This window comes from Euleptes europaea, chromosome 1 (genome assembly GCF_029931775.1).
Source record: "Euleptes europaea isolate rEulEur1 chromosome 1, rEulEur1.hap1, whole genome shotgun sequence".
Lineage (NCBI taxonomy): Eukaryota > Metazoa > Chordata > Lepidosauria > Squamata > Sphaerodactylidae > Euleptes > Euleptes europaea.
In genome coordinates, this window is record NC_079312.1 from 158,851,493 (window position 1) to 158,862,274 (window position 10,782).

The 10,782-nt window shown below is 46.3% G+C and overlaps 1 protein-coding gene across 1 annotated transcript; it reads right to left on the bottom strand.

Moving 5' to 3' along the window:
• Nucleotides 1–1,990: 1,990 nt before the first annotated feature.
• Nucleotides 1,991–10,125, bottom strand: PYM1 (PYM homolog 1, exon junction complex associated factor). Its single transcript, XM_056861783.1, has 3 exons — nt 10,049–10,125; nt 7,229–7,322; nt 1,991–2,759 (listed from the first exon to the last, which is right to left on the bottom strand). Exons 1-3 carry the CDS (start codon nt 10,077–10,079, stop codon nt 2,255–2,257), a joined length of 630 nt encoding a protein of 209 aa, XP_056717761.1. The 5' UTR covers nt 10,080–10,125; the 3' UTR covers nt 1,991–2,254.
• Nucleotides 10,126–10,782: the final 657 nt, after the last annotated feature.

A 10,782-nucleotide genomic window follows, 5' to 3' on the forward strand; every position in this document is an offset into this window, starting at 1 on the left:
ACTGCTGCCAGTCAGACAATGATGACCTTGATAGCTCAAGAGCTTGACACAGCATAAAAGGACCTTCATGTGCTCAAGTTATCAGCCACCAGTGTGGGACTTGGCAAGTCAAAAAAGGCATTTTGCTCCTCTTCTGGCAATCGTTTGTGGTAGGTCCCTGCAAATGGAGCAAAACCGACAGCCTTGCTTTTTCCGCAGTGCTGCAATTACCGTTTTTATTCGCAGCCATGATCTCAGTGACCTTGGCTGGTAAATATTCCCGAGGAATATGGAGCACTGCCTGCCCTGAAGGAAGGGGTGGTGATGCCGCTGTGTGGAAAAATCAGAGCCTGGGCTGGGAACTAGGTCAATTGCACTCCCCAAATCCACTGCCAGCCACACTGACCTAAAAAAGGGTAGCTGCAAGTCTATCCACTAACGCTGGTCTTTCCCCCCTAAAAATACAGGCAGCTCTGCTATTTTCACGCCCCTCTGACTAGAAATGGGACCGGAAAGGACCAAAATAGCCGATCTGCACGCCAACAACAGAACACAGATTCGAACATGAATTTTTTGCCCTATTAATGAGACCTTCTAGTGCTGCCTACTGGACAAGGAAGAACAGATGGCCGTCATGCAGGTCTGTAGGAAAACTCCAAACACAGCAGTAAAGATAATAGCTTTTTGTTAAGAGCAACAAAAATAATCATGAAAGAAGCAAGTTTTGAGTTCTCCAGAACTCTTCAGCAAACTGGATGCTCAGTATACCAAAAACAAAAGCCCAGGAGAGGGGGCGGGGAGGTTTCAGGAAATGATGGACAAACTGCAGACTGGGAACTTCTCCATCATGTCCCAAAATATAATTTTCTACTTTCTGGGAGGTTTGTACTGAATATCCTAACTAGAGTTCTGGGGAACCTGGAAGCTTACTCACTATTTTGTGATTAGTCCTAATTTTAAAAAGATATTAAAGGAAAACAAGAACTTTAATGTTCCTCGTCCCAATTATTCTTCCTCAGATGAATGTCCCCATTATTCTTTCTCAGACTTCTTCCATGTCTGCGTTGTCCTTACTCAGATGGAACAAAGCACATGATTAGCTTAGAAATACTAGGACAATACCATGGTTATTTTAGTCTGCTTGTGAAACAGGGAGAGAAAGACTTCTCTAATTTACACAAAACACCGCTCTAATATAACAGAGCAGCGTCTGCATCTTAAGAACCACACCTGTTCACAGGTCAGGGTGCATGAAAGAGACTGCACTAAAAGCAGATCTAGATGGGATACTGAGAGTTCCAGAAACCGAAATTTCCCCCCTTTAAAATCATGTGGGGGTGGATTTCAATAGGGAGTGTGGCTCAAGGGGAGCATTAAGCCTCTCCCCCCACAATTTTTCCGTAATGTGAAAGTCTCCCTTGCAAACATAGGGCCAGCATTCCTGGGCTGTTTCAGATGCAGAAAGAGGGAGAAGCTGAATTCACACTTCATAGCACCACAGTCTGGAACAGGCAATGTGTGGTTTTTAAATGGGGGGGAACCCTCTGGGGGCTCCTTTCTTGGCACTCTCAGAATCCTCTGTAGTTGAGTGGTAAAGTAACCAATTCAAGAGGTCAAAGCTAGTTAAAGCCAGAAAGGGAAAGCACGTTACAACTGAACCTGATAACTTGTCTGAATGGCACAGCTGATTTGCCTTTCCCCAGCAGACATGCTTAGATGAGCCTCAAAAGCCTGGACAAAGTAAAAAACTTTCTACTTGATCCCAAGAGGAAGGTTAGCTGAAAAGGCAAGAAAAGAACCCCAGACTCAAGAGATCACTACTGCAATTTTTATTATTGCATCGTTTTTAAAAATGAGGAGGAAGAAGAAGAGAAGGTGGAAGGGTGGAGTGGCAGTTACAGAGAATATGAAGGTGTCAAAAAACTTACACAGGATCAGGGAGAAGACATGGGACACTCCACCCGCTCTGGTGCCTCTGAAAGCCAGCCCCCCCACCTTTCGTTGTGATGCTCCCAGACAGCCACTCACCCCCAATGGAGGAAGGGGAAAGAGAAGGGGATTTAGGAGGGTGGCAAAGTAGTCCTTGAGTATCTAACACATCAACAGTTGGGAGAAATACTTTTAAAAATTCAGACAGCACCCAACATAAAATAAAACAAAAGGTACAAAGAAGGAGCCTGAAGGCAGCATCTTCTGGTCTGTGTGTGACACAGTTCTCAGAACATGTTCCCCTGGGGACGGTTTGTTCCTATGCACGCTATATGTCCAGTCGCCGTTACAAATCCAATTCCAGGTCCTCGAGTTCCTCTTCCAACGCTTTCCTCCGAGCCAGCTTGTCCAACTGCTCTTTGGTCGGCTGCTTGATCTCCCCAGAGTCAATCCGTGCCTGCAGCTCCTCCACTTGCCGCAGTTTCTTTTTCAGATTTTTGACTTTCTTGTTCTTCTCCAAGATGGCAGCGACATAGGAGGCATCACTGCTGCTCACTGGGGGCCTCGCGCTGCCCGCCTGCCCAGCCAGCTTGCAGTCTCCGCTGCTGCCTGCTGCCGACAAGGTGGTTTTTTCTAGGGACTGGATGAGATCGTCTGTATCTCGCTCCCCCTGCTGCTGCTTCCTCTTCTCCTTGCGTTTTAGGTTCCTCTTTGCCGTCTTGGAGAGTCCCGTCTCACTACCCTCCGGTCCCTTTGAAGCTTGCTTGGCCACTGGGGTGTTGACCTCAGCGTTCAGGCCCGGAGGTAGGTCTGGTTTACTTTTGAAGAATTTCACGTATTTATTCTCATACCTGCATGGAACAAAAAGATATCAGATCTCACAATACTAGAACTTTGGGTAGGGGGGGAGACAGACTGAGCAAGAATAATTTCTTCAGTACCTCTAAAAGAAATGAGAGTTGAGGGACAGCCTGAAAATATTCCAGCTGTAATTGCATCTCCACAGATAAACAGTGGATTTGACATGAGCACTAAATTTGTGCTTTATAGCAAGCTGGTTGTGATGGGTACCCTCACAGGTATTTCTCGGGCAAGTCACTGCAGATCACATTATTTATAGCACCGAGTTTTTTGTGAAGCTGTTGCCCTCTTGAGCCTGGCATCCTTCTGCCTCCTGCCATACCGAACTTTGGGCAAGAGAATCTGGTAAGAAAAGTCCATAAGTAATACTGTACCATAGAGTGCCAGGAACAGTGATAAGGCTGTGCAGTCCCTGTTTATGCAGCCTAAACAATCCTTGCCAGCTCTGTTGTGGGTCTTAGATGGAAGATGCACATTGCAGCCTAGAGTAACCACTTGAGTAATTCACAACAGGGTAGCCGTGTTAGTCTGTCAATTGCAGTAGAAAGGAGTAAGAAGTCCAGTAGCACCTTAAAGACTTACAAAATGACTCGTGAGCCACAGCTCACGAAAGCTCATACCCTGCCAGAAATTCTGTTAGGCTTTAAGGTGCTACAGGACTCTTGCTCTTGTCTACCTCACTTGAGTAATTGTCTGCCCCAAGCCTTCAGGATCCTCTTGAGACCATGCCGTTTCACAAAAAACAAAACAAAACCCGACAACACTTTGCTCTCATGGCTGTTCTTTTCATTTCAAAATGACAGGCACGAAACATGTAGCAGAGCATAAGGAAGGCACGTTTCGGGTGGGTAGCCATGTTGGTCTGCAGAAGAAGAGAAAGATTCAAGTTCGGCAGCACCGTAAAGACCAACAAGATTTCCCGGGTATAAGCTTTTGAGAGTCGAAGCTCCCATTGTCAGACACAATAGAAATGGAGGTCCTGGAGCTCTTATAATCTCAGTTAAGAGGTGGTGCAAAGAAGGGAGTCAGGATGCAAAGGTAGAATGCAAAATGTCACCCTCTAATCAAGCTGTCACTGCTCTAATCAAGCTGATTACATTTTGCATTGTACATCTGCACCTCAACTCCCTTCTTCGCAACATCTTCTGACTGGGATATAAGGGCTCAGGGATCTCCATTCATACCTGTATTTGATGAAGTGAGCTTTTACTCTCGATAGCTTATACCCTGGAAATCTTGCTGGTCTTTATGGTGCTACTGGACTCAAATCTTGCTCTTCTAAGGAAGGCGTGGAAGCACATACATAAGCTTGTTGCTGCTGCCTGATGTGGATAGTTTCCTTCATGCAATAATAGAAGAAAAAAAGAAGTGAATGAAACCCAACCTAGAAAACAGAAGCTGGGTACCCAAGGTTGGGTGGGAAAAATAAAATATACAGATAATGAAAATATAAGTTATTTAAAGCGATATGTCAAGATAAAAAATATTTTAAAAACTTTACAACAGCACAATGGCATTTCCTAAGGTTGATATCTCTAACCACATGCCAGACGCGTTTCGGCCTATTTGGCCTTCCTTAGCCGTCAATTAGAGCCCCGTGGTGCAGAGTGATAAAGCTGCAGTACTGCAGTCGAAGCTCTGCTCACGACCTGAGTTCGATCCCAACAGAAGTTGGTTTCAGGTAGCCGGCTCAAGGTTGACTCAGCCTTCCATCCTTCCGAGGTTGGTAAAATGAGTACCCAGCTTGCTGGGGGTAAAGGGAAGATGACTGGGGAAGGCACTGGCAAACCACCCCGCAAACAAAGTCTGCCTAGAAAACGTCGGGATGTGACGTCGCCCCATGGGTCAGGAATGACCCGGTGCTTGCACAGGGGACCTTTACCTTTACCATTTTAGCGGTCAATTGAAACCCATGTAAAACATACACACATTTGCAGAGATATATACATATATCAACCTCACGTTTTACCAGGTTGATAATTACACACATTTTATATGGGAGACATATATAGCCCAGTATAACAACTTGAAGAGCCCCGTGGTGCAGAGTGGTAAGCTGCAGTACTGCAGTCCAAGCTCTGCTCACAACCTGAGTTCGATCCCAACAGAAGTTGGATTCAGGTAGCAGGCTCAAGGTTGACTCAGCCTTCCATCCTTCCGAGGTCGGTAAAATGAGTACCCAGATTGCTGGGGATAAAAGGAAAATGACTGGGGAAGGCACTGGCAAACCACCCCGTAAACAAAGTCTGCCTAGTAAACGTCGGGATGTGACGTCACCCCACAGGTCAGGAATGACCCAGATCTTGCACAGAGGACCTTTACCTTTTAGCTTTATAACAACTTGAGACAATCTTACCAGATGTTTGTATAATTGGTAATATATTATACAACCTATATACATGCCTGGTCTGATATATATTGTCTGTATATGTATATATATATCTGTATATGTGTGTATGTTTTACATGGTTTTCAATTTACCACTGAGGAAGGCCAAATAGGCCGAAACGGTCTGGCATGTGGTTATAGATATCAACCTTAGGAAATGCCATTGAGCTGTTTTACCTTTTTTTCAAATAATTGTTATCTTGACATACCGCTTTAAATAAATTATATTTTCATTATCGATATATTTTATTTTTCCCACCCAGCACTTGGGTACCCAGCTTACTTCATGCATCAGAAGTTTTATGCTGAGATTATGCTTTTATCCTGCTCTTCCTTCCTTTAAAGAGCTCAGAGCAGTGTACAAGGTTCTTCTTGCCTCTGTTCCAGCCACACGGCGACTCCATGAGACACGTTAGGCAGAGAGAGAATGACTGGCCCAAGGTCCCCCAGTGCCTTGCATGGCAGGTGGGGATTTGAACCTTGGGGGGGTCTCTCCAGTTGTAGTCCAGCACTTTATGCTCGATACCACACTGGCTTTCACACCATCCCTCAAGCCAGAATGTGGGCTATGTTGGTTTACCAAGCTAGCCACATGTAGGCATCTTATTCTAGGGTGTATTCTAGCTACAGGAACTCTTCCGTATGCTCCCCTTTACCCCTTACTTTACCCCTTCCCGCTTACTTTGCGGATGGTCTGTTAGTCTCAGAAGTCAACTCTGTTGGGAGCTTACTGCGCCTTTGTTATTATTATTTATTATTTTATGGAGTTTAATCTGTTTTAAGTGTTCTCGATTTTCAACTTTTATTTGACTTCTTGTTACACGCCCCTAGCCTTACTGTAGTGCGGGGGGATATAAATCTAAATACAAATAAATAAAATAAAACACTGGGTTTCAAAAGCAGCACTTGTGGCCAAGCATTTTATGGTACTACAAAGCAGTCTGTGCCTAAAATAGAACAATGGACTAAAAATCTATCGGATCTTGCAGCTATGGAAAAAAAAACATACAACCCAGCAACTCTTGCCCAAAGGCACACGGCAGTGAACCACCAATGTTTCATTTAGCTACCGTAGCTACCAGCTTTTTTATTAGATATAATCTGCAGAGGTGTAATTGAAATGGAAGGAATTATCAACACTCATCTGTCTAAAGCTATTGTATTTTCCCAATATCAAAGGCTGGACTCCAAAGAATAATTTAGGTAGGCCAAAGGGCTTGGGAATGACCAGTGGAAAAGTTTCCTTTAAACAGCAGATGCACATCACCCACTTTTTCAAGCCAGCTTCAGAAGTGGTCTGTCACATGGCACAGAGAACTGATGAAAAACACAAGCCCAGAGACTTCTTGCGAACAGAGAACCAATATGTGATTCTTTGGATCCCACACAATTTAAAAAATGAATGAAAAAGGGGGTCGAAAGCCCAGCACAAGTGTGTTTGCCACTCCTGCTAAACATTTTCAGGTAACCTGTGGGGACTCTTTTCAAATGAGCACTACTGAGTTAGGAATTCACGAGTTCTATTTATGTCACGATAATTGCACGAATTGCTTGAGTATGTAAGCACAACCCCATTGCGAGGCTTTATAAAACACGCCCTTAGCTTCAGGGAAGCTCCTATAATGGCAGCCAGAGGGGAGGTGATATTCCTAGCATGTGTTTCAACTTCGACAGTGAATTCAACCCCAAGTTATAACACAAAGGGGATGTGTGCACATGCACATACCCTGGAACATGAGAATTTCAACAGCATTGCTGCCTTAGCCTCCCTCTCTTATTCTCCTCATGCTGTGAGGCTAAATTAAGAAGGAAGGAATGAAAGGGTAGCATTGTTGCCATCAAGTTGGAGGGATGAAAGGATGACACAGCATGGAACAGATAGGCAGCACCCAGCCTTCCTAAGGGAAGACTTATATGTCACCTTATTTATCCATTCATTTCTTTCTACCGCCAAAGAGAGGCCAAGCTGCGTGCCATCTACCTGCACCAAACAAGGGTGATACATGGTTTGGAGCAAGTTCCTTATGCATGCCAGCAAATGCCAGATGACAAAGATGATGGTATGACTTACACTGGCACCTCTTCTTGGGGGACATAGCCTTCCTTCACCCTCCTTTGCTTCCTCCAAGTACCATCTGGACGCTGTGTGGAAGCGATGTATTTTCCTGAAACATTACAACTATTTTAGTTTACAGAAGAACGTCGCCCTGTTTTATTTATATATAAAAGTGATCATGTGGGCTTTGCAGTGTTCCCCATCAGATCCTGTGAAGGTTTCAAGGCAAAGGATGCACACTGCGATTGGATTCCATTGTTTTTAGAGTCCACTGTCTCATTTTATTGCACTGCATCGTTTTACACTGTGTAATCCACCTTGAGTCTCAACAAAAAAGGCGGGCAATAAAGTAAATAAATAAGGTTGATCAATATCATTATCCTCTTATTGCAGATGGAATAAGCAAATGCCTAGCAGGGAGGAATATGGTAACCTATGAAGCACAGCTGACCCACAAGTAGAATGGCAAGTAGTCTTATAGCTTCTGTAATAATGTGAAAATACGTGCACTTATTTTACTTAAAGAGAGCAGATTTGCATCTCTCACTTGAGTGGTGTCATTATACATGCACTGTTAGGCATTGGGAACAAAACATGCAAGAGGCATCTGAATCTTTAGCAGCTGCTAAACAGGAAGTTATCAGCAGGTGCCACCTTTCTTATCTCCACATGACAAGCTGCATCTGCTGAAATGCCATTTTAGGCAGCTGGTCACCTTAAGCTGGGGAGGGAGTGGGAAGAGAAGACATTTGTAGTGGACATCCACCGCATAAAGAACCCTGGATCTCTTCAAGCCACATGGGCTGGAAAATTGCATCTGATCCTTGAAACATGCATCACGCAGACCCAGCCTTAAACTTACCAGCTGCGTTTAGAAAACAGGTGTCAGTCACTGACAACTTCCACAGGGGAGATTAAATAAACAGGTGCCTTGTGGCCCCCTAAAGCCAAACTGAAAGGATTCTTGCTATGCATTCATTTTATGCTGGGATATAAAAAACAAACTAACAGCAGGATCAAAGGGCCACGAAAAACATGGGGGGGGGAACCAGGGGAAAATGCAATTATGTGAAATTTAAATCTAATCAAGAACAATACAGAGCCCTTTCAGTAGTTTTGCTAGGCTAGTTAACACCTGCACTGGGTGGGGAGTCCTAGGTTTTGTTAAAATAGGAATAAGTGAGAAATCCCAAATCCCTGTTCAAGATGGGAGGCTGGGGGAAGTAGTTCAGTTCAAATCCCAGTTCAGCAATATCATACTGGTGGAGTCTCCCTTTGAAGTTCTTCTGTTGAAGACTTGTGCCTTTCATGTCAGATATGAAGCATCCAGAGAAATGAAGTCATCATACAGTAATAATCCCGGAGGGAGTGACCGTGTTAAATCTGTTGCAGCAAAAAATTAGCAGGAGTCTTGCGGCATCTTAAGGCCACATTTTTTCTAATATTAGTTCGATGCACGGAGCTAATAATCATGACTTCAGATTTAAATTTCTGCCTAGTGAGGACAAATTGAATGTATCTGGCAATGTGGCATGTTGCGCACAAAATCCCATGTTAGAATAAAAACGTGCATTTTAGTTCCTCACTAGGCAGAAATTTACATTATCAGGTTGGAGGATCCAGTACTGGCATCTGACAAAGTAGGATGTAATCGCACCACATGGTACAATTTTAACTGCAGATGCTGGGGACTGAACCTACGACCTTCCATATGCAAAGCAGATGCTGTCACCACTGAGCCACAGCCACACATGGTCCCCAAAAACTCACACTAGAACAAAAATGTGTTTGTCTTTAAGGTACTATATAGCAAGGAACACTTTAGACAACTTCCTGCACACCCCTTTCTGTCCTATCATTTTCTTGAACTAAGTCTGTGTGCTTGTTCATACATCCATTCTGTGAACTCAGGATAGTCCTACACTCTGGTGCCTAGGGTTACCAACCTCCAGCTGGTGCCTAGAGTTCTCCTGGAATTACAACTGATCTCCACACGATAGAGATCAGTTCCTCTGGAGCAAATGGCTGCTTTGGAGGGCAGACCCTATGGCATCATGTTAGGGTTGCCAACCTGCAGTTGGTGTCCGGAGATCTCCGGCTATTACAACTGATCTCCAGGCAACAGAGATCAGTCCACCTGGAGAAAAATGGTGGCTTTGGAAGATAGACTGTATGGTATTATACCACACTGGACTCTCTCCCCTCCCCAAATCCCGCCCTCCTCAGTCTCCACCCCCCAAAATCTCCAGGTATTTCCCAATCTGGAGCTGGCAACCTTACACCACGTCTCCCTCCCCAACGAGACTCTCCCCTCCCAGGGTCTTTACAAATTTCCCAAGCTGGAGGTGGCAACCATTTGCCTCACGCTATTTCCAGAAAACGCTATTTCCACAGGTAAGCAAGAAACAGGCGCAGAGCGATGCCCGAAGACCGCAACAACAACCAAAAAGGCACCGGTTGCCGGACCGCGAGGGAAGGAGGGGGCAGAACCGCCCAGGTAAAAAAGGCGGGGCCAGGAGTTGGTCCCCTACCGCAGGAGACGGGGCTAAACGGGGAGCGCCGAGAAGGGGGCGGAGCTAGCGCAGGGCGCGAAGCGGGAGGAAACGCAGCGGGACGGCGGCGAAGGGGGCGTGGCCCCCAACGAGGATGGCAGCGGGAGGCGGGGCTGGACGGCGCAGGGATGGAAAGGGGAGGGGCGGGACCTCGGGGGCCAACGGGGCGCCGCGAGGGGCCGAGAAGACGCGCCTCAGTGGGGCGGGGGCGAGCGGGATCCAGGGGCCCCGCCAGGGACGGAGGTCACCCCCCTCCCGTCTCCGCCGCGTCTCCCCCACTCACCGGTTTCGTCGGTTACATAGGGAGTCGCCATCTTGGAAACGCGACCTGCTTCCGGTCCCGTTGCCCACACCTCCGGATATGGCGTCGCTGGGCGGAGAAAAGCGGCGCCCGCGGCCATTTTGCTGTTGGAAAGAAAGCGGAGCCCCGCCGGTCCCGCGTGAGGGGCCTCGAGACCGACGGCTTGTAGTGTAGCGTCGGGTTCCTCCACTCGAGGACGGCTCCAGCAGCCTCGTAAGCAGGCCAGAACATAGAGCTCGGTCATTCCGCATGGGCAGAGAAATACTCTAACCCATTCCCTCTCGAGGAGGGGCAAGTAGACTGTAGGGCACTTTCGCACATGCTGAATAATGCGCTTTCAACGCGCTTTCACGATTGTTTGCAAGTGGACTTTGCCGTTTCACACATAGGGTTGCCAATTTCCAGGTAGGAGCAGGAGAGCTGCTGTTTCTCCAGCCGATAGAGATCAGATCACCTGGAGAAAAGGGCTGCTTTGGCAATTGGACTCTATGGCACTGAAGTCCCAAACCCCGCCTTCCTCAGGCTCTGCCCCAAAAGCCTCCCGCCAGTGGCGAAGAGAGTCCTGGCAACCCTATTCACACAGTAGAATCCAGCTTCGAAGTGCTTTGAAAGTGCATTATTTGGCATTTGTGAAAGTGCCTTCAGTCGCACAGAGAGGGAGATGGAACTTCTCTCATATTCCTTCGGAGGGAGAAGTATTTCTCATCCACTTTGGT